Source organism: Gambusia affinis, linkage group LG03, assembly GCF_019740435.1.
Source record: "Gambusia affinis linkage group LG03, SWU_Gaff_1.0, whole genome shotgun sequence".
Classification (NCBI taxonomy): domain Eukaryota; kingdom Metazoa; phylum Chordata; class Actinopteri; order Cyprinodontiformes; family Poeciliidae; genus Gambusia; species Gambusia affinis.
This window is the reverse complement of record NC_057870.1, coordinates 25,001-48,879: the sequence shown is the minus strand read 5'-3', so window position 1 is coordinate 48,879 and position 23,879 is coordinate 25,001. Positions and strand designations below refer to the sequence as shown.

Genomic DNA, 23,879 nt, shown 5'->3' with positions numbered 1-23,879 from the left:
TTTTTATCATCGTCTCTAATATTGATCCAGTTACTAACTTTTAACATTTACAGTTAGTTAAAGTTCATAACGTTACAGAGTCTCTGCAGTTAAATGAGTTTTCTAATGATTCTGACTTTTTTCTGAGCGTGCAGACTGACCCGGATCCCAGGGGCCCAGAGGGCCGAACGGGGACAGTGAGGGAGAGCAGAGCTGTTTGTGTTCAGACGTAATGGAAGAACTGAAGTCATGCAGCTGAATGGGCCTGAGTGGGAGGCCAGCTGGTTCTGAATGGTCCAGTTCAGCCCAGCAGCTCCGTCTCATTTCCAGCAGTAAACTGGAGCTTCTGACCGTTTCCTCTCTAAAACATCATCTGTTGTTTCCAGAGTAAATCCCGTCTTTGTGAGTCAGACAGAAACGAGGACATGAAGTGTGTCAGCCGTTTGGACCGGCGCCATGTGTTGGATAACGGCAGCGTTTCCAGCTCCTCATTCTTCATCCTGCTGCAGTCGGAGTTTCCTCCGTCATCCCAACGTTTCCCTCCACAGAGCTGGAAGCTTCTGAAACTGTTCAACACGTCCAAACGCTGCAGAGGAGCAACTTTGTTCCTCTGCTGGGACAACAAACAGACGCTGCAGCAGCAGGAAGACGCTGCAGCAGCAGCAGCAGAAAGACGCTGCAGCAGCAGCAGCAGAAAGACGCTGCAGCAGCAGCAGCAGAAAGACGCTGCAGCAGCAGGAAGACGCTGCAGCAGCAGGAAAATGCTGCAGCAGCAGAAAGACGCTGCAGCAGCAGGAAGACGCTGCAGCAGCAGCAGCAGAAAGACGCTGCAGCAGCAGCAGCAGCAGGAAGGCCTGATAAATGTTTATATATTTTATAAAGATTTGGGATTAAAGTGATGTTTTATTAATCTGTTTGAAACATTTTCAGTTTGTTGTCTGGATCACATTAAAAGGTTTTTGTTTGTTTCCTGTTTCCAACCCCTGATCCTGTTTGGAAGGTCGTGAACTTTACCTTCCTCTCACCTCACTGATGCAGTCTCTGATCTGATTCAGTCTCTGATGGTCTGATGATTTTCATTTCTGGTCCAGAACCAGCAGGTGTCCTCAGCTGAACTGGTCCAGCTCCCAGTTCAACCGTTTGATGTGCTCCAGTTGGCGGGTCACCTGATCGAACCTCCAAGCTCCGCCCCTTCTCCCGGTTCCACAGTTTGGAACCGGGTCACGGTTTTCTATGAACTTAAAACAAAAGAACCTCTGATTACTGACGGTCCGGTCGTCCTCATGGTCACCTCCATGCACCGACCAGAATCAGTCTGGATTTATTTACCTTTCACAGGTAAAAATAAAATAACGTGATTTTTACGAGCAGAATTAATTGACTTTGCAGCCAGAAACTCGTTTCTAAAAAACCGAGAAATATTTCCTATGTAGCTAAATTGGCCCGAAGTATCTACTGATCATTTTCTTTACGTAGCTAAAGTTTTAATTCTGTCTGTTCTGATGAGGAAAACCAGAGGATTTGGTGAGTTGAGGTCAGAGGATCAGAGTTCATGTTGGTGTTTAACTATAAAGATGCTGCGAGTCGGAGCCACACGATGAAGATAAGATCTTTCTGAATGTGAAGGAAAATATTTTCTATTATACTGTAGAATCATTTCTCTTTTATTCTGGGCTTTAGCCTGAATACCAGCACGTCTCAGAACTCACTGGACTTCTCCCAGTTTGACCAGCAGACTGAAGCCAGAGTTCCCAATATAATAAATAAATGTGCTTTATTGCACTTTTATTCTTTAACTTTTTGTGTATTTTTAAAATTCCCAATCTGAAGTGTTAGTGGATTAAGACAGTTAAAGTAATGGAAAAAAAAATTATTTATTCTATTTTTTTTTACTCCTTGTTGTCTGCAGCAAATTTATTCTCTCAAGAGAATAAATAAGAAAATAAGCAGATTTTATTTAAAAATAATGAAATAACCATACCTGAACCCTTCCCTACAAACCAGTTCCTGCTGCTGGTCCCAGTGCTCAACTGGAAACAGCTGCAGCGGGACCAGCCACACCAAATCACCTAATTGCAATTGCTCCGACATTTTCGGAGACGTCCTCTCCCGCTGCATTAACAGCCTGAGTCACGGTTGCTAGGCAACATAAGTTACGCTGAGGCAGCTAGCTAAAGGCTAACCCTGTCCGAATTCATAACTCGCGGTCTTCGAAGGACCCGGATGCAGACCCTGACTTCTGTCAGTTTTTAACATCATTGTAGAAAACGTGACGTATTACTGAGAACATAGAATTCTACGGTTTGATGCTTATGACATATACGTCAGGGTCTTGAATTGCTTCTATTTCTCTAACCCTCACTTTGCACTCGTCTGTCGCAGAGATCAGATCAGTACTTGTTGTTCTTGCTATTTTAGCAGAAAACTTGAAGCTTGTTTAGAAGTGAAGTCATCTATAACCATACTCAATGTCTATGCCCCGAATAATGACTCACCTAACTTCATCTCACAAGTAATTTTATTGTTTAGTCAGTATTGTGATGGTTTTGGCTTGCTGGCTGGCGATTTCAATTGTATATTGGATGCCGGTTTAGATAAATCCTCCGCGGCACATGTGTCCAACCCCAAAGCTTCATCTGCTCTTAAAGAATTATGTTCTGACATTGGGTTGATCGATGTGTGGCGTCAGCTGAACCCCAAAATAAAAGACTACTCTTTTTATTCACACCCTCATAACTCATATTCTAGACTTGATTATTTTTTTATCCCTAAATCTTATCTACATTCTGTTCTGTCTTGCTCTATGGGCTCAATTGCTCTTTCAGACCATGCCCCTATTTATTTACAACTTCAATCTTCATTTAATACTGTGAGGACTCCCATTTGGAGATTTAATACCTCGTTCTTGAACAGCAGTTCTTTTTGTACCCTTGTTAGGAATAATCTTTTACAGTACTGGTCTGATAATGAATCTTCCCCAGTTTCCTCTGCCATGATTTGGGATGCGGCCAAGGCCACCTTAAGAGGGCAGCTCATTTCATATAGCTCTTTTCAGAAAAGAGTTTTGGAGGAAAACAGAAAGAAACTAGAGAATGAGGTGTCTAGGTTGGAGCTTATACATAAACAGTTTCCTACATCAGGGAATCTCCAGGCATTAGTTGCTGCCAGGACCAAGCTGAATATGGACTATACTCGCCATGCCCAGAAGCTGTTACTCTATACTAAACAGAAATATTACGAGTTTGGTAACAAATCGAGCCGTCTGCTTGCCTATCAATTAAAGAACCAAATCAACGATCGCTCTATCAATATGATAAGAACATGCAACGGGGATGTTACCTGTGATCCATCTGTTATTAATAACACTTTCAAAGACTTTTATAAATCCCTTTACACGGCTGGTAAAATAGAATCAGATATTGGCTCCTATTTAGATGGTGTTCTCTTACCCTCAATTTCAGAGGAAGCTCGCTCTGCCCTCGATGCTGCTTTTACACCTGAGGAGGTTTGGGCAGCAATCCAATCGATGCCAAATGGAAAATGTCCTGGTCCTGATGGATTTCCACTGGAATTTTTTAAGAAGTTCTGGCCCGAGATCCATCCCATCTTTTTACCTGCTATAAATGATATCTTAGCAGGAGGTGTGCCTCCATCTTGGAGTTTTGCTTCTATCAGCTTATTGTTGAAGAAAGACAAGAATCCTCTGGATTGCTCATCCTATAGACCCATCAGTCTCCTTAATGTTGATTACAAAATTGTTGCGAAGGTGTTGGCACGGAGACTAGAAAAAATTCTCCCTAAGATAATAAACCCCGACCAGACAGGTTTTGTGAAATCTAGATATGGAACAGACAATGTGCGTCGTTCTCTAAACGTCGTCCATTATCTTAATCAACATAAAGACCCTGCTTTGCTTATCTCTCGATGCAGAAAAGGCCTTTGATCGGGTAGAATGGCCATTTTATTCCTAGTTTTACAGAAATTTGGCATGGGCCCTAATTTTATTAACATGATTAAAGCCTTCTATTCCAATCCAGTAGCCAGGGTAAATACTAACGGTTTGCTGTCAGACGGTTTTTCTGTTCAGAGGGGTTGTAGACAGGGTTGCCCTTTGTCTCCTTTGCTGTTCACGTTGTTTATTGAACCTTTAGCCGTGGCTATTAGATCTAACCCAGACATATCTGGAATTAGGATTGGTGAAGATCACCATGTGATCTCTCTTTTTGCGGATGATGTCCTTTTATACCTGAAAAACCCAAATAAATCGGTCCCAGCTGTACTTAGCTCCATAGATAAATTTGGTGCTCTTTCGGGCTATAAGGTTAATTTAGGCAAGTCTGTCGCTTCTCCTTTCAATATCCCTCAAGATATGGAGCTACAACCTATTTTCCATACATCTAAAAGAGGTTTCAAGTACTTGGGCATCTTTATTACCCCTGATCTGAAAGACTTATTCTCATCAAACTACTCCCCCCTAGTTCAGAACATTAAGAACGATCTGTTGAAATGGTCTACTTTACCTATATCACTTTTCGGTAGGGTTAATACAATAAAAATGAATATTCTCCCTCGCTTAAACTACCTTTTTCAAAACCTTCCTTGCTACTTGTCCCTTACATTTTTTAAATCCCTTAATTCTCATATTTCTCGTTTTATTTGGAACAATAAGCATCAATTAGGTTCTCCACTCTTACTAAACCCAAGCAGTTAGGAGGTTTATCTTTACCCAACTTACAGTTTTACTACTGGTCTGCCCAGCTTAAAATTATGTCAGACTGGTTTTCTAGTAGAGACACCTGCTTATGGTGGAGCCTTGAATCTCTATCATGCTGTCCTAGACGGTTAAGTTCTCTCCCTTTTATCAATAACTTAGATCAATTGGATTCATTGAAGGAAAACATGATAGTTCATGGTACTTTGTTAGCTTGGCAAGACATAAGGAAATACTTGAATATTCCCCCCTTTATCTCAATTAGATCCCCCCTGACTTTAAACCCTGACCTACCAATTTCTATTAGAAGTATTGGCCTATTGAACTGGTCTTGTTCTGGTCTGAATGATTTCTCTGATCTGTTGATTTCCGGTGCTATCAAATCGTTTAACCAAATCAGGAACAAGAGCAACATTCCTCAGAAAGATTTTTACAAATACCTTCAAATTCGGCATTTTATGGATTCATTATTTCAGTCCAATGCATTCCGTAGGGAACTGACAGACTTAGAAAATGTTCTGGTTTCAACTAATTCTCCCAAAGGCCTGATTTCCAAATTCTATGCATTGTTACTCAGCTCTGTACCATCAAGCTTTGACTCTGTGAAGCGGTTGTGGGAGCGTGATCTGGAGATGAAGTTCAGTCCTTTAGATTGGCTTAAGATTTGTAATGGAGTTTTTCCTCAATGCACTTCTATTTCTATACAAGAACAGAATTTCAAACTTTTCTATAGATCTTACTATACCCCTGTTCGTCTTCAGAGAATGTTCCCTGACCGTTCCAATCTGTGCTGCAAATGTTTGAGGCATAGAGGTACTTTTCTCCATCTATTCTGGTCATGTGATTTATTAAGGACCTTTTGGAGGGATGTACATTTGGTGACTGAAAAGGTTTTGGGTGTTTGCTTTTCTTTGTCTCCTTTGTTTTATCTTCTAAATGTTTCCCCCAATCATTTGGATCCACATTCTAAATCCTTATTTACAATTCTTCGATTTCTTGCCAAGAAATGTATTTTGTTACAATGGACTTCTCCTTCTGCCCCCACAGTAAATATGTGGCTCACACAGATATCTGTTATCCTTCCTTTGGAAAAGCTGACCCATGATCTTAATCACAAGTCAGACACATTTTTGACACTTTGGGGTCCCCTTGAGTCTTTTCTGCTTGGTCCCTAGGATTTCAGTTTTTTTTGTTTTGTTTTGTAGCTCTATTTATTCTTGCCTGCTTTTGTTTTTCCTCTCTTGATGGCTAAGAGGTGATGTGGACTGGAGGTGAAGATTGACACCTTGTTTCTTGTACATGTGGGGTATTTTATTGTGTGTTTTTTGTGCTGTTTTCTTTTTTTTTGTCCTGTTTAGTTTTTTTTTTTATGTGTGGCGGCACAGTTTTCTTCTTTGTTCTTTGTATCATATCGAATCAAAAATTAATAAAAATAATAATGAAAAAGAAGTGAAGTCTACAGCGATCATGCCAAGTGGAATGAGTTCTTCAACCCAGACCGTCAAGGTCAACACCCTGCGGAGTATAATCCACTTTAACACAAAATTACTCTATCCATTATGCTAACATTGGTGTATAAATTAAAATTATTCAAAATGCTAAATTTAGCATAAGTGATGTCACCAGCGTGTTAATTTACATCGACTCAATCTATCCTGCTAACATTAGCCTTGTACCTAAAATAAGAATTTTACATAATTTCATATTTATTAGCAATATTTACCATTCTGAATGGATTAAGTCAAGGTAAGTAAACATGCTGGTGACATCACATCAGCCTCTGCTACCGACATCAATCAGTACGTTAATATTACTGATTATATTACTAAATTAAAATTAGCCAAAATGCTAAGGTTAGCTTACATGCTGTTGGTAACGTGTGGCACCAGCATGTTAATTTACAGTGACTTAATCCATTCAGTATCATAAACATAGCTAATACATATGAAATTTGTAAATTGCCTTGTATTTTAGATACAAGGCTAATGTTAGCATGAGGGCATGGGGTTGCCATCCGTCCCCTAAAATATGGAATCGTATTTGGCTGTTAAATGTTGCATGAACCGATACAATTTCTTCCATGTTTCTATAAATGCCCAATACACACTCCGATCACACACATCTTAACACTAAGTGAAACAATAATGACCAAAATAAAACAGGAAATATTAAGGTCAGCTAAAGTGTAGGGTGGAACCAAAGACATTGTGGTTGTGGGAACATGGACGCATCCTGCAGGCGCTGCCCTCACCTTCAGAGACGAACCACAAAGTCTCTGGTCTCCTTCAGGTCCAGAAGGTTTACAGCAGAGTTGAAGCTGGAGGCGACCCTTCAGTGTGTGTGTGTGTGTGTGTGTGTGTGTGTGTGTGTGTGTGTGTGTGTGTGTGTGTGTGTGTGTGTGTGTGTGTGTGTGTGGTGCATTCCCTCTGGCTTCAGTCTTTGTTTTAGTGTCCACAGCAGCGGGACGTCCTGCGTCATCAGTCTGAGGACAACCCGCTCACCGCTGATGGCCCTGCAGGGAGGAAGTGATGCGTGAAGAGCCGGGAACCAGGCCGGGAACCAGGCCGGGAACCAGGCCGGGAACCAGGCCGGGAACCAGGCCGGGAACCAGGCCGGGAACCAGGCCGGGAACCAGGCCGGGAACCAGGCCGGGAACCAGGCCGGGAACCAGGCCGGGAGATGAAGAATGAAGCGCTTAAAAATAATGCAACTCTGCCCCCTGGTGGAGGAATGAGAGAAGGAAACCTGAAAACCAAACGTGTTGGTAAAATTAAACAGTAAGACTGAAGAGGAAAGGATGAAAATAAAACAGACATAAAACTGGAAGGTGAAACTGACCTTCACCTTTAACTGCATCAATAAAAAACCCTTAATTTTTAATTTTTTGTGTTGTGACCTTACAATCATACATCCTATGCAGACGGTGTTTCTCTGTCTGCATATTTCTCTGACCTGTGGGTTTATATGTAATTTACGACATATAAGATTTCTACACTTTAAATTTTTTTTACTGAAAATATTTATTGCTGTTTGCCAGTGGTTTTGTTAATGAGTATTAGCTTCCTATCAAGCTATAAGAATGATAGGAAACATGCTAACATGCCTCAGACCTGCAGCTCATAGGAGGTTCTAGACAGGTTCTGACTGTCACTTAGGTATGAATGGGAGCCAAACTGGCGCGCTGGTTTAGTATGTATGAGGAAGCCGGTGGTGGTCGTCATTTCTGTAATGTCGATTATTGTTGGCGCCATTGTCCTGGTCAGTATGTGTCAGTACTTGTAAAGTCTGAAGTATGGCTGTCAAAGTGGAATAAATGGATGATTGCAACAACCTGAAGCGACCTGTTGTGTGTTGAAGCAGATTGAAATTCACCGCGTTATCCCCGTGCGGCTCTCTGCAGCACCGTTACACATTTACTAATTGCTTCAGTGAAATGCTGCTTCATTGATCAGGTCGGTATCTGTTTCTGAAAAAAAAACAAAAAAACATCTTAAATATTTACATTAGACTTTTGATGTTTTAAAATATTATAAATATTTGAATCCGTTTACTGATTCAAATATTTATAATATTTGAATTTATGTATCTGAAAAACTTTAACCATTAAAACAGTTTGCACGTTTCCATTACACAGCTTTTAATATAATGAACAGATTTTTGCTCACTGAATCTGTTTATTATTCATGAAATACATTCTTTCATGTCCAGTTTTATCAATTTATTACGCAGTGGTTTTATATTAATGTGAATTTAACATTGAATTTTAAAATCTGAAATCTCACGACTCCCTGCAGTACCTCTGAGACACCACGAGGGGTCGCCACCTTCACGTCTGACTTAGACGGATTCATTTCCCAGTAAAACAAGAAATCATCTGAAAATTGTATTTGATTTTTGTTTACAGGAAAGAAAGGAAAAGAAAAGGGAAAAAAACAGAGAGAAGAAATTTATAAGGGGAGCCAAAAAAATTTCACCGTGTGGTTGAATCCCAGAACCAGTACCAGAACCAGTACCGGGAAGAGGTGGAAATGTCCCTCTCTCCCTCCGTAGTTCCCTTCTTAGGCTCCTCTGCAAAACTTCTCAGATGTCAGCGAGTCAGAGGCTCATGTTGCCTTCCTCCTCCTCCTCCTCCTCTTCCTCCTCCTCCTCCTCCTCCTCCTCCTCCTCCGCTTCCTCCTCCTCCGGTTCGGAAACGGGATGTGATGTAAAAACACAGAAACTTTTTTTGTCTTCGGAGTTGATCGGATTTTTCTGGATCCAAACGGATTGTTCCGAAACAAGCCGAATCTGATCAAATCAGGAGTTTTTCGGAAAGTCGCCGGGAGTTGAAGAGACGGATCGACTCCTCCACCATGACCCAGTGAGGGAACCCGAACCGAACCGAGCCGGGGAGAAGCTGTGAAGCTGCTGCATTGGACCCGGAGAGAAACAGCGGAAAACAGGTAAAAAGTTCCGAACCTCCCGAACCGGACCGGACCCAGAGGTTTCTGAGATTCGATGAGGCCTTCAGGAGCCCATCGGAACTCTGGGCTTTGTTCTGAACCGGACCCGCTAGTTTTCCAGGAATTATCCAGATCCGCTCCATGAACTGGGACTAATCCTTCCCAGCATCAGAACAGAGACTGGACCGGGTCTGCGGGACCGAAACCCGAAGCTTTCAGAGGTTTTAATGGAAGTTAGAAACGAGCAGCAGCTGGATGGTTCTGTTGGACCTGCAGCTGATCCAGAACAAAACATCTGGATTAATCTGGATTATTAATCCAGTCCATTCATTCTGTTCTGGGTCAGATGTTTCAGGTCGGTTCTGATGGTTCTGATCCGCTGCAGCTGGACCATCTGGACGTTCAGTCCACTAAGGAACCAGACTGCATGCTGGGACGTTGTCATGACAACAGCAGTGCAGATCCTCCCGTTCCTGCTGGATGTTCTGCAGGAACCGGGTTCTGTGTGACGGGTTCTGCTGTCCTGCTGGTTCTGTTTCCTGGTCCCGGTGCTGGTTCTGGATCATGACGATGGATAGGTTCAGAAAAATCTGATTATTTCTTATTGTCCAAATATTAATTTGAGTTTCTCAGAGAAAATAATCTCATCAGTAAAAGTTTTGGCAGCACAACATTCCCGTATCGGACCGGTCCGCCCTGCAGCCAGTCCAGACTCCGGGTCAGAGGTCACCTGATCCTCTGACAGGTCATGATGTCATCTGACAGGCTTCAGACCCGCAGCACCACACACCCTCTACCGAGGTGAACTCCTCATGTTGATCCTTCCTGCTGGTTTTATTCTCTGACCAGAGTTCCCAGTAGAAAACCAACAGGAGACTGGTTTCCACTGGCATCACCCTAAACAACCAGTTGGCCTGCTGATGGAGTCCAGTGGTTGCTATGGAGATGTGGAGACCCGTCTTCCTCAGCATTGTGAAGTGATGGAGGGGAACAGGAAGTGATGGAGTGGAACAGGAAGTGATGGAGAGGAACAGGAAGTGATGGAGGGGAACAGGAAGTGATGGAGGGGAACAGGAAGTAATGGAGGGGAACAGGAAGTGATGGAGTGGAACAGGAAGTGATGGAGGGGAACAGGAAGTGATACAGTTGACCAGAATGGCCTTCATAGTTAAAACACAGAATTCACTTTCACTTAATTAACTAATTAATTAATGTTTTATGAATATTTGAAGTAATCAAAATAACATCATTAGTACTAAAATGATACAAATAAATGCAGTAAAGGATAAACCCAAAATAAAATAAATAATAACTGGAGAAAAGATCTTTATTGATATTATTTATGTCATCTGGAGGATATTTTTCTCTCCATCCCAACATTTTGTTTTCTTCTGCTGTTTGTTGTCAGCGGCTGCAGATGTTTCTGTTCTCGGCGCGTTCTGCTGACTCAGCAGCTCATCGTCTGGAGACATGAAACGTGTTTCATCATCGCGCTGTGAGGAAAACGTGTCTGCAGCCTCAGAGCGGCTCCACTGACAGCTTCCTGTTTGTGTTCTGGTTCTGATGGAGACGGAGGCTCATCTGGACTCCTTCCTCCTCATCGTCATAACAAACCTCATCCAGCATCAGCTGTTTGTCTGAATCCCAGCAGTGAGTTCTCGGAGCTGGACGGCGGTTCTGATCCGCTCTCAGGCCTGAGCGCCTCTGTTTGGCCGGATTCTGGTGATTCAGAGTAAACCAGTGGAGCTGGAACAGCCGCTAGCTTCTGGGTGCTAGCTTAGCATGCTGTGTCATCTGACAGCAGGATGTGAGGTCATGGTGTGAGGCGAGTGGCTGGTGGACAGGAAGTGGCAGCATCATGCTGAGTCCAGTGTGGTTCTGACCGGTTCTGGATAACATGGTGAGAAGGAACCAAACACTCTGGTCTGTCTGGACCGGTTCTGTGAGAGTTCTTCCTCCATCAGTAACGCTGCATAGAGTCACAAAGTGAACGCTGTGAGATGAGTGACCTCTGACCTCCAGCAGGTCTCTGACCCCCTGCAGTAAGGCTGAAGGCTGAAGCCTCTCTGACAATCTGATGTTTCTGCAGCAGCAGGTCAAACATCTGGGAGTTTCTTCTTCACTGCTTCCACTGAAACAGAACCTGGTTCTGATGGTTCTGATGGTTCTGATGGTTCTGACCCGCTTGTTTCCCAACATGTGCTGGTTCCCCTAAAGCAGAACCTCTTTGCTAGAAGCGATTTTTTGTTTAATTCTTTATCTAACTTTGAGTCGCCGATTATCTTGGATGTTTTATGAACTTTCAGCAGATTAAAGTTTTGATGGTTAAGAATTCAGACATTCATGCTCTTATTTTGAAGGGCCCGTTAATGGCAGTAAAGTTTCGGTTCATTCTGGTTGTCAGTTCAGGATTTCAGATTTTTGTGTTCTATATTATGGGACATTTTCAGGCCTGTTACCTAGCAACAAGGAGACCCTGAAGTTTACATCTGCTCCCTGTGTGTGTGTGTGTGTGTGTGTGTGTGTGTGTGTGTGTGTGTGTGTGTGTCTGTGTGTGTGTGTTCTCTCCATTTGTCTCTGATTGCCATCAGGACTCGGTGAGTTCTGGTTGTTCTGGTTCTGGTTGTTTGTCCTCAGCGTCGTTATGAACAACATGAACTATAATCAATCATCAATAATTATCAGAAACATTTGACACATCCAGCCTGTTTTATCGTTTAACTTTCCTCCCCCTGAGCAGCTTCATGTTCACCTCAGCTGGACTCGGTCTCTGGTTCTGTTGGGGTTCTTTGGGTCTCCACGCTCAGGTTCCCAAGTGGGTGTCGGTTCAAATCCCTGCGTGTTAAATCAGGCGCAGCACATTCTGCACATTCCTGCAGCTCTGCTTGTACGTGGTGAGCGGCTCCGAGTCGGACGGCCTCCTCTAAGGCTTCAGCTCTCTGCTGCCGGGTCGGCCGCCTCGAGTCGCTGCCGGGTCGGCCGCCTCGAGTCGCTGCCCCGACCCAAACTGGAGCAGGAACTGAAGATGAACTCAGGCTGCAGGCTGCAGGCGGCTCTGACTTCCTGCTCAGTTTCAGTTCATGAACTGAAGGTTTGAAACTCAACGTGACACCAGAACCTCTGATTCTGTGGCTTTTCTTCAGGCTGTACCTGAATGTAACACAGGTGGCGCTCTGCAGGGATCAGACCAAATCCTCTGGGCGAATGTGAATGTATCTATTTTCATCCAGTTAGTGTGAAATCATGAAGGAGGAGAACGTGGCCGTAACGTGACAATCAGAGGAAGATGAAGCCAGAACCGGATCTGCAGTTTGTCCACAGAGTCTGAAGGTCCGTCTGATGATGGACATAAAATCAGTCACAGCAAAACCAGAGTCACCGCAGCAGGTTCACTTTAATATCAGCATTTATTGATCAGTAATAATAACTTTAATATCAATATTCATTTATTTATTAATAATAACTTTAATATCAACATTCATTGATTAGTAATAATCCCTAGAACAATAAGGAAATAGTATTTTAAAATAAGTCAGTATTTCAGTTCTTTCTTCCTAAAACAATCATTAAGGGTGTTCATGATGTTCTGATATTGTTACTCATTATGTCTGCAGTCTGTTTGTTGTAGAAAGTTCTACCAGGTTTGTTTCTTTATCAGCCGCTGCAGCGTCTTTCTCCTCTCCGCTGTCGGTAAACGGCTCCAGCGGATCAACGGCTCCAGCGGATCAACGGCTCCAGCGGATCAACGGCTCCCCGTCGCTCTCACAGCTTCAGACTAACAGAACCAGATGTTTTGTTTTTGTCTGTTTTCCTCCTGGACCAGAACTTTTTCTCGATCCACTCAGCTCTGCTTCTGCGTCGTTTTTCTCCTTGTGCTGCGCTGGTGCAGGACATGATGCTGAAAATGGTTCAGTAGAAAGTAACCTGACGTCTGTTGTGTCTTTAAGAGATTTTAGGGTGAAAAGATACTTAATGCTTTAAACTTTTTATTCTGTTTGTTTTTGTTTTCCATGTTGCTCTGCATCGTTGTTCCCTTTGAAAACACAAGAATACCTGAAAACTGTTTTACTTTGGTCATTTAACTCAAACATTTCTCTAAATTACAATTAAATCATTTCCCATCTAAGAGCTCAAGTTAATCAGATATCTGAGTTTAATACAGTAAAACTAAAGGAAGCATCAATAGTTTTATTCAGCAGAGATAGAAAGTTACAAATACAGGTAAATAATCTTTGGTATATTTTGATCCTGACCCAAATGAAGAGCAGAACCTCTGATGTGTTTTTGGTTTGAATCTTCCTCCAACATGTCTGCCTCCTCAGTATCCATGACGATGAGAATCATTTTTAGGGAGACAACAAACTGCAGCAGAATGTTTTCACAGAGAGAACATCTGAACTTTCCTGCGTTTGGTCCAGAGTTTGATAAGAGAACCTGTTTGTGTTTTTAGAGGAAGGTTTCTTCCTGTTCTGCTGGGAACAGCTGGAGCTGCTTCTCGTCTGACAGCGTCCCACATTCAGCACATCTGGAACAAAATGTTTGCTGTTGCATAATCAGAGCAGCAGCACCGACCCACAAACACAAAGCATCAGCAGGACAGCGTTCAGTCTGAGACACGTTGACTTGAAGTCTCCTTTAACGATGAGTTTATTCCTGCTGCCTGGTGAACCTCAGGTTGATCTCCAGCTGCTCATCATCTCCTCTAACTGCTTCACTGCAGCTGAATTAGAAATAAAAACATGTTTGATGCGTCTTAAAAACTTCCCCAGAAGTCCAGTAATCTGGATCAGTTCTGGTTTTCACAGCATCACTTCCAGTCTGTAAATGGAAAGACATTCCTGGAGGAGGGAAATGTTTGAATTTACTAAACGATGTAGTGTCAAAAATCTGTTATTTATTTACGGCTCTAACCAGATGAACATGTTCATGGCGGGACAGGAAGTGAAGCAACAGAGTCATGTTGACCTTTCACCTGATGCTAATCCGACGCATCGCTCAGATTTCTATGGTTTCATACTTCATGTTATATCAAAAGACACAAAGGAGATTTAATGACTCAGTTCAGGTTTTATCTCATTAAAACTCTCCAAACGTTCCTCCTGTTCACCTGCAGCTAAAACCTTTTTCTTCTCAGTGTCTGAGCCAAGTGAAGGAGAGACGGTCCGACTGAACATGTTGTCTCAGATTTAACTTCTCTTATCCACCACATGATGAGACTTTCTGGTGGAATAGCATTTTGATTGCTACATGCTACAGCTAGCTAAACCCGCACAAGTCAAAATCAGACTGAAAAGTGAGACTTTCAGCTGCTTCCCTTCACCATAACTTGCTAATATTTTAGCAAACACAGTTGCTAGGGGCAACAGAGTGCACATCACAGTGAGAATGCTGGTCAGAACTGGAGCAGAAGTTTTACTGCCCATCTGAATTTGAGTTGTTCTGTAATGTTTTTGACTGAGTTCTTCTCAGGGCACTTTTAAATCATTTGCTGTTTGCCGGTTTGTTAGGTTTCCTCCAGTCTTTCTTTGTCTCATGGTGTTTGGTACTGATGCGTCCGTCCATGCAGCGTGGTTTCAGCTGCTGCGTTTTCATCAAGAGCTAAAACCCTAAAGATGCTTGAAAAGGAAAAAGTATAAAAAGGATTAAATATTTCCTGCAGTCGGTAAAAAGCAGGACGAGTTTTGATTCATTTATTTATGATTTCATAGAGATGAACCTGGATGGAGTCAGCCTGGCCTCCGACGCCCCAAAATAAAAACTATATAACTTCAACTAATTCTTTGAAAAACAGCAACTTAACCAGATAAATTAAACCAACTTTGGATTTTTAATTATGAGAACACATTAAGAATAAAGGCTCTAAAACACTTTGACCTTTAACCTTAGACTGTAGCGTCAGGATTATTGCAAAAGCAGAAGGCTCCAGGCTGAGGAAACGGTTCTGGGCGTGTTGTGCCGTTGGGGCGTCCGTGTTGGCCTTCTGTCCGGCCGTCAGACGGAGTTCATGCAGGTTCCTCTGCGTGGCTCCCAGTGAACTCTGCCTCCTTCACCCGGTGAGCAGAGCGGGAGGAACGGATTCCTGTGTGTTTGTGTGAGCCGGAGACGGCCGGGGGAAAGGAGCAGAGAGAGAAATCTGGGTTGCGTTGAATGTTTGGAATGTTGAGGCTTTTGGCTTCAGTTCGTTCTGACGAAGGAGGAGGAGGAGGAAGAGGAGGGCCGGGAGGAGGAGGAAGAGGGAAACAGACAAAGGAGATAAGAAGAGTGAAGGAAAGGAGAAAAACTCTGGAAAATGTTGAGAGGAGAGCAAACAGAGCTGCTCTGAGCCAGAGCTAATTAACCAGAACCAGAGTTATTTTAGAGGATAAATCATCTGGAGCAGCTGAAAAACGTTTTAAACTCCAGACTTTGATCATCAATCTATTATTATTGATCAGGTTTTGGTTCTTCATTAGAGAAGATTTGATTGTAAACAGCTTGTCGTCCCGTCGCAGCAGGAAGTCAAACCGTTTAACGCCTGACTCTTGTTTTGGGTCGACGTGGTTCTGGTTTGTCCCGGGTTCTGCTCACAGCCCGGCCCGTTTGCTGCGTTTTCCTCTCTGCTGGTTTCCTGTCAGTTTAAAGCACATTAAAGGCTACCGGTGCCTGTGAGGAACATTTGCACCGAGCCTTCACCAAGAACCTTCTGGTGTGTCATGTCTGGTTTTACTGAAGTATTTTATTTTCCCGTCTGATTTTCTTCAGGGGTTAGAGATGAAACGAGTCGGTTTGTGTCTCAGACCTTCAGTAAAGCTGCTTCCTTCTCTGTTTTCCCTGTTTTGATGGGAGGATTCATGTGTTACTGAGTTAAAATCTGCTGTTTGGGTTTGGAATCAAAATGTTTCATAATTATGATTAAAAAAATCCCAAACTGCCACAGTTTTAATCAGAAGGTCCAGAATTTGAGCCTGAATGAAAGAATCTGCTGCCTGGTTGTTGGTTTGGGAAGAAAACGGTTCAGTCTTTGTGTTTTTAGGGTTCCATCTCAGAACATGATGCACACACAGCAGAACCGGTTTTAACTGTAGGGCTGTAGTACCACGAGCTGCCAGGCGTGGCGCTGTTTGAGGCCTGGTCAGGAACAAGCTGAGATACGTTCTCATTATTTCTTTTACGGCTCCTAGAGGAGTTTTATTTCCCGCTGTGGAAAATATGTTTTGAATTATTGTAAAAATGTTTGAGACGATGTTTTGAGTGCAGATGTTTGGTGGGTTTAGCCGTCGCCTCATCTGGATCCGCTTTGTTTTCTGTCCCCCGTGTCTTTCCCTCTGCTGTCATGTGATTTGAGCTGCAGAGATGAGCAACGGTGCAGGAATCTGAGCTCCAGCCAGAATATTACATAAAGCTGCTTCCTCTCCCTCGCTCTCCTCCGGCTCGGCCTTTTCCTCTCTGGACCAAGTCCATAAAGTCACTTCCTGAGACCAACACAGACGTTTCTGACTGAAAAAAGAGATTGTTTCTGGAGCTTCCGGGTCACCAGATAGTTTCAGCAGCTGGTTGAGTTTAGTTGAATCAGCAGCAGAATAATGTGGACCTTCCCCAACATGTTTCTGGAGGAGACGGAGGTGCAGCCGCGGGTTGTGACTCAGTCTGTCTGTAAAGTTACAGCCTGAAGCTAAAAGATCAAAATGTTCCCGTTTTATTCCTTCATTTAGAAATTTACAGTTTCAAACTAATTTAGAAATGTTGAAGATAAATATTTTGTTTACAAATTTAATATTGAACTTTAAACTACATCTTTAGTAAAGGAGATAAACATTTAGCTCTTAACTAAACATTTAGTGTAGAGATAAATATTTAGTGAATCAGGTAAATAATTTTTAAACTTGCTGATTAAATAATAATTTTGAAACTGATATTTACAAATTAATGAATAACATGATATAAATATGATATAAATGTAATTTTGTGCTGATTTTACAAACAGAAAAAATCTATGAGAGATATTATCTAGTTGTTACTTTACTGGTTTCCAGGAAAGGAAATAATATTTCATAAAACATTGATGAATGTTGGTCTTTAAAATGTTTATTGGTAACAAAGTGAACATGAATCCTCTGTTGCCTTCTTGTAATAAATGTTTGTTTCTGTGTGTCCAGGAACATTTAAATGACCTGATGAACTTTAACGACCTTTTAAAGTTCAGTTTCTGCTCTTTTCTTTCCTCCTCTGTTCTCTGATCTTTTCCTTCGTTTCTTTCTGCCTGTTTTTCTTCTTCTCTCTTATCAGCTCAGCGTTCTGTCTTCCTGTCTTTGTGTCCGTCCCCCTCCGGTCCGTCCTGTCCTCGTTCTCCCCGCCCCGTCCAGCTGTCGGTCCCTCTGAATCCGGGACTTTGCAGCAGAGAGTTGCTGCCATCAGACATGAAATCTGTGCAGGACTGAGACGTTTCTGTTTGGAGCCTCAGTGAGAAACAACATGATGAAATCAAACCGTCATTAATTACGCTGGCAGTCGTTCAGAGACGTCGACCTGCAGCAGTTTGGTCGAGTCTCAGAACCAAACAGAAACGTTTCTGCCTGTCCCGGACCGGGTCAGACAGTAATTCAGTCAGATCTGTCCGTCGCTGCGTTTGGTAGAAGGAATGTTTGACGGCTGAAGACTGAAGTTATAGAAACCTGAAACTCTCTCTGCTCTTCTTCATGTTTCTGAAAGTTAAGGTTGGAAAATCCAACATCAAACTGAAACTTTCTGAATTACTGGTCACCATGGCAACAAACACAAACCAAGTGATGCTGGCTGGGTCACATCCTGTTCATAACTGGAGGGTCACATAAACAATTTAATAAGAGTTTCTGTTTCTGTGAATATTTCATGTTTTATGATCTTCTGTGTGTCACTTTGACTTCATTAACTCTTGGTTCTGGTTCTGGTTCCAGTTCTGGTTCTGGTTCCAGTTCTGGTTCTGGTTAAAAGACAAATTAAAACTGTTTAGAGCTTTAAGGGAAAACGTCACTCAGAAAGTAAAAATGTTTCCATAAATAAAGTTAATGGTTCTAAAAACACATGGAGGGAAATCTGCAGAAAATCATAACGAATGAATCTGTCACTGAATAATAATAATAATGATATTAATAATAATAATAATTAATAATAATAATAATGATAATAATAATAATAATAATAATAATAATAATAATAATAATAATAATAATAATAATAATAATAATTAATAATAATAATTAATAATAATAACAATAACAGCTGAATGATTGTTCCTGTTTCCTCTCAGAGATGTAGCGCGCCTGCTGGTGAGACCGTTGGACCATCATGCACCTCTTCCTGCTGCTGCTCCTTCAGCTTCCAGCAGCCAGTGGTCAGATCGATCCAGGTGAACACGCTGAGACAAGATGGCCGCCCAACGTGGCCCAAACCAAACCCCATCGGTTCTGGAAACTCCTGAGTAAAGTGTGTGATTGTGTGTTCAGAACATTGTCGCTATGCGTTGGGCATGGAGGACGGACGGATCCCCGATCAGGACCTGACGGCGTCCAGCCGGTGGTACGAGACCACCGGGCCGCAGTACGCCAGGTCAGAAAACTGGTTTTATCAAATCATTTTAATGTCACTTTATGTCACAACATTTTTAACGCTGCACTGAAGAAAATATCATAAACCTGAAGACAAAAATAAAAAGGTTTGGAGAATCTGTTTCACCCTGGAGGGTCGTGTTTGGGTTGTAAAGGTCGCTGGTGCAGAGGTCAGTGACCTTTACAACGCTGCTGCTGCTGCTGCTGCTGCTGCTGCTGCTGCTGCTGCTGCTGCTGCTGCTGTGAATGTAAAGTGGCAGTGCAGTGAAGGTTCTGGGTTCGAATCCCAGCCTGACTTCTTTCTGCATGCGTTTCAAATGAAACCTTTGACCAACGTGTTTGACTTACAGGTTGAACTCTGAGGACGGAGACGGCGCCTGGTGTCCTGAGGGACAGCTGGAGCCTTCAGACTCTCAGTACCTGCAGGTTGGTTTCCAAAAGGTCAAAGGTTAAAACTCAGTCTGAGCAGCAGTTCTGCTCAGACGGTGAGGCGTGGAGGGGAAGGTGGAGCAGGAATCTGGTTGCTGCTGATCCGGACTGAAAGGTTCGATGTGCTCTGCTGCAGATCGACCTGCGCAGACTCGCCTTCCTGACGCTGGTCGGGACTCAGGGCCGCTACGCCAGAGGTCTGGGGAAGGAGTTCGCCGCGGCGTACCGCCTGAACTACAGCCGAGACGGACAGCTGTGGAAGGCCTGGAAGAACCGGCTGGGAAAGGAGGTGAGAGACCCGAATAAGACGGAACAGCTGGAGCTCGGTGGTGGAGGCCAGCTGGGACTGGCCTCCACTGGACGTTATGGAGGGAACCAGTTCAGACTGGTTCACCGAGTCTGAGCCACATTTTACCCTCAGTAAATTTTATTTTAGTTTTGTTTCCTTCCTATTTCCACTCAGGTCCTGGAAGGGAACAAAGACACCTACGGCGTTTTCTCCAACGACCTGAAGCCTCCCATCATCGCGCGCTACGTCCGCGTCATCCCCGTCACCAGGCTGTCCACCACCGTGTGCATGAGGGTGGAGCTGTACGGCTGTCCCTGGGACGGTACGCCGCGCTGGACAAAGATCCCTTTCAGATTTTGATGACGATCCAGCATGAAGCAGAACCTTTCAGGTTTCTCCCTGCTGTCTGCAGACGGACTGCTGTCCTACAGCGCTCCAGAGGGACAGCTCATGATGTCGCCTGGTAACCCCGCAGTAATCAGTCTCAACGACTCCACGTACGACGGCGTCCACGAGAAAAGGTCAGGGTCGGTAAACACCAGCCGGTCCGGTTCCCCGGTTCCCTCTGACTGACGGCGTCTCTCCTAACAGGAAGCTGTTCGGAGGCCTGGGTCAGCTGACGGACGGCGTGACGGGCCGCGACGACTTCCTGGCCATCCGCCAGTACAACGTGTGGCAGGGATACGACTACCTGGGCTGGAGGAACGACACGCCGGGGACTCAGGGATACGTGGAGATGGAGTTTGTGTTCGACAGGCTGAGGAACTTCACCTCCATGAAGGTTTGCAGCTCCGCTCTCGTCTCGTTTCACTCAGACATGCAGACGCTCTTTACAACATCCAGAAAGTTCACAGTTACAGAGACATGAAGAGAATCATAGATACGTTCAAATATCAGACTGAACCAACCAGAGAAAACTGAAATGATCCGAACCACACTGGCCTGGGTGAAAAGTTATTCTTTCCCTCTTAAACCATGAATTAACTGGGATTAACCACTTTTTCTGGTTCCATTGAACTAACCACACTCTGGCCTGGTTACTGCCAGAGCTGCAGAAAGTCCCTGACATGGATCAGTGTGGACAGGTTACAGAGACTCTGGGGCTTTGGGACCCAGAGCCCCCCAGGGAGAAACACCATCCAAACATGGAGGAGTGAAGAACCTTCCCAGGACGGGCCGACCCAGAATCACTCCAACGGCCCATCAGTGACTCAGGAGGTTCAGAAGAACCCAGAACATTCAAACCTTTAAAGGCCTCAGAGTGGAGAGAAACCCTCCTGTGAACGCACGGCCCCGCCTCCAGAGAAATGTAAAAAAATTTCACTGCAGAGGGTGGAGTCAAGAGACACATGGGGGCGGGGCCAAAAGACAGAGGGCGGAGCCAGGAGACACAGAGGGGCGGAGCCAAGTGTGGGTCTGAACAAAGGGAGTTTAGTGCGATCTCGTCAGACTCTCCAAAAAAGCAGCTAGTAACAAATGTAGCTATTTTTGAACATGAACAGTTTGTCTTGAACAGATTCTTGTTTTTCCCAACATTGACCCGTTTGTCCTCTGAAGTCTCCTCTGTCTTTCTTCACTTCCACCTGTTCCTGATGCAGGTTCACAGTAACAACATGTACAGCCGCGGCGTGAAGATCTTCTCCTCCGTGTCCTGTTGGTTTAAGCCTTTCCTCAGCTGGGAGCCAGAGTCCGTTTCCTTCTCCACCATTCTGGACGACAGGAACCCGAGCGCCCGGTACGTCACGGTGCCGCTGAGCCGCCGGGCCGCCAGGTCGCTCCGCTGCCGCTTCTACTACGCAGACGTCTGGATGATGTTCAGTGAGATCTCATTTCAATCAGGTGAAGATTCAAGCTGTCGGCGTTCCTCAGGGCTGAGTGTTCGGTCCTCTGATTTTTACCACAAAGTCAAACTTTGTGCAGATTGTAAAACATAAAAAATGACCAAGTTTTTGTTTCCTAGAAGACATCATACTGCCAACACAGCAGCCACTGATGGGGACATCTGTTCCAGGGGGACGTAGGGACGTCACCATGACAACCGCACCAAAGACCGATAACACAGGTAAGACAACATGTCATGGTCCTTTAGATTATTCAGTTTCCTGCAGAAACCTTCATGTTTCCTCCTGATCGCAGCAGCTGCTCCGTCCGCCAGCAGCGGCTCAGACCCAGACAACACAGCCATTCTGATTGGCTGCCTGGTGACCATCATCCTCCTGCTGGTCATCATCATCTTCCTCATCCTCTGGTGCCAGTGTGTCTGCAAGGTGCTGGAGAAGGTGCAAAGATAAAAAAAGAACAACAGATTTTTCTTGAACTGATCTTAGTCAGATTCAGATCCTGTGAAATGAAAAGTCAAAGTTTATGTTTTTCTGGCCCAGGCTCCTCGTCAGATCCTGGATGAGGAGGTGACGGTCCGCCTGTCCTCCTGCAGCGACACCATAATCCTGCAGACGCCGCCGGTGCCGCCGCGGTCCCGGCATCCTCCTGCAGGTAGCGCTGTCTCCGTGACTCCTCAACGTTTACCTGTTCAGATCTTCAGATTCTTTACTGTCCCAACAAACATCAGTCGTTATGTTCTGAAGAGACAGAGCAGACAGCTGCATCATGTTTTCAGAAGTTTTCTGAACACATTTTGACTGTTGTAGCGATGCGATGAGCCATAATTCACGTAAAGGTCATCAGAGGAAACATCTAGAGCTCAGATGGAGGAAACATTTGTCAGCAGAGGGCCAAGATCATGCAGCCTGTCAGGACAAATGGTTTTCCAGCTGCTGCCTCAACTCTTCCAGCACAAAGAGCAACACGACTGTCAGATCCGAAGCCCGACCCGCCTCTCAGGCTTTCTGCATCTGTTTACTCTGATGCCAGGTTTAACTACAGGAAGTCGTGTTGGCTGCAGGGTGAAGCCGCGGTTTGTTCCCAGATGAAGTTCTGCTCTTTCTGAGTTCTGTTTGCTCCTTAGCTTCCTGTTTCTGCACAGAAACATGGAAGTTAAACTGGGTCTCAGGTGGAACCAGTGACATCGCTCTGAAATCCCACTGAGCTTCTAGAATCTGGATTTAGCATCGAGGCCGACTGGTGACCCAATGGACATGAGGGAATGTTTAATGTTTCCGTAGCTCTGATTTATGTCTGGTAGATTTCACCAAAGTTTATAAAACACTGGAACAGACAGATGATGGGCAGCTAGCTGGCTAACTAAACAGATAGCTATGCTAACTAAACAGCTAGCTGCGCTAACTAAACAGCTAGCTGCGCTAACCTTAAAGCACTAATCAGAAACATTAGCTCTGCTAACAGTAAAGCGCTACAACAACATGGTATTTAGCAGAAGCTAACAGTCAAATGCAAATATGTTGATAACGTGTCACAACATATTATATCGCCCCCAACAGTTCACATTTGTAATTGCGCCTCAGTAAGTGACTCTTGGGAACAGAACCGATGGTTCCAGTCCGATTGTTTTTATAACTCTGCTGCTGATTTTGACCAGCTGACCCCAGCAGAGCTTCAGTCAGAAACATCATCAGTGGATTTTAAACCGTTTGGTTTCTAACAATGCAACAGATTTTAAACTGTTTTCATTCTGGGTTTGGAATAAACGTCATTGGTAACTCGGGTCGAGAACCTGAGGAGAGGAAACAGAACCGCTGCGTGTTCCCCCACTTCAAAATAAGAGCATGGATATGAACTACTTGTTAAGAGCCGATAATAAACCTTTATTTGCTGACGTTGTATTTTTGCCCCCAGGTCCCACCAACACCGACCCCCACTATGAGCGGGTCTTCCTGCTGGACCCTCAGTACCAGAACCCGGCCGTCCTGAGGAACAAGCTGCCGGAGCTGTCGCAGAGCGCCGAGACTTCAGGTAAACCAGATCTTCACTCACTTTTGTCTCCTCACAGTCACATGTACCGACCCAAAACGAATCCGCTCCATTTGGCAGAACCAGAACCTTCCTGTCTTTCTAACTGGATTTCTCTGGTCCATGATGTTTTCCTGGTTTGTGGAAACATTATGAGATTCTAATTAGATTCATGTAAATAGTTTGTTTTTAAATAAAGGTTTGAATTTACTGTTCATAGCAGTAAAACTTTGGGTAATGTCCCTTTAATATTCCTACTCCAGAGAGGACAGATTATTCTTTTGCTGGCTTTTCCATTACATAGATATTTTGATTTATCATCTCTGGTTTATTTTTGTGATCATTTTTTATTTTATTTGCGTGTTTTAGACGGTTAGCTGCCAGATCTGAAGGGTTTCCTGTAAATGTTAGGTCTCTGCTCCACTTTGCCCCCTGGTGGCCATTAAGAGCATCTCCCCCACCCAGCAGGAGAACATTTGGGTCGCCTCCTTCACTTTTCTCAGACTCTGTCGGTTCTGTCTTTTCTTCTTGTCTGGATCTTCCTGCATGCTCATTCTCCTCTCCACCTCCTGCAGCTCTCTGCCTCTTTCCGTGTCTCC

At 44.0% G+C, this 23,879-nt stretch overlaps 1 protein-coding gene across 5 annotated transcripts in view; it reads left to right on the top strand.

Annotated features, from left to right (window-relative positions):
* Positions 1–8,867: 8,867 nt before the first annotated feature.
* The window catches only part of LOC122828384 (discoidin domain-containing receptor 2-like), a 16,061-nt gene continuing 1,049 nt past the window's right edge, over positions 8,868–23,879 (top strand). The window contains exons 1-13 of one of the 5 annotated variants that reach the window (XM_044111892.1): positions 8,868–9,132; positions 18,398–18,496; positions 18,594–18,696; positions 19,046–19,121; positions 19,261–19,413; positions 19,588–19,735; positions 19,826–19,934; positions 20,005–20,194; positions 21,012–21,252; positions 21,377–21,475; positions 21,553–21,692; positions 21,795–21,906; positions 23,167–23,879. The exon at positions 23,167–23,879 is cut by the window's right edge and continues 1,049 nt beyond it. In XM_044111892.1, the coding sequence (XP_043967827.1) occupies positions 18,436–18,496; positions 18,594–18,696; positions 19,046–19,121; positions 19,261–19,413; positions 19,588–19,735; positions 19,826–19,934; positions 20,005–20,194; positions 21,012–21,252; positions 21,377–21,475; positions 21,553–21,692; positions 21,795–21,906; positions 23,167–23,444 (1,710 nt within the window). In that variant the 5' untranslated portion in view covers positions 8,868–9,132; positions 18,398–18,435 and the 3' untranslated portion in view covers positions 23,445–23,879. Of the gene's footprint in view, positions 9,133–18,397; positions 18,497–18,593; positions 18,697–19,045; positions 19,122–19,260; positions 19,414–19,587; positions 19,736–19,825; positions 19,935–20,004; positions 20,195–21,011; positions 21,253–21,373; positions 21,476–21,549; positions 21,693–21,794; positions 21,907–23,166 lie in introns of all 5 variants that reach the window. The other 4 variants (XM_044111891.1, XM_044111890.1, XM_044111889.1 and 1 more) reach the window with 4 other exon arrangements.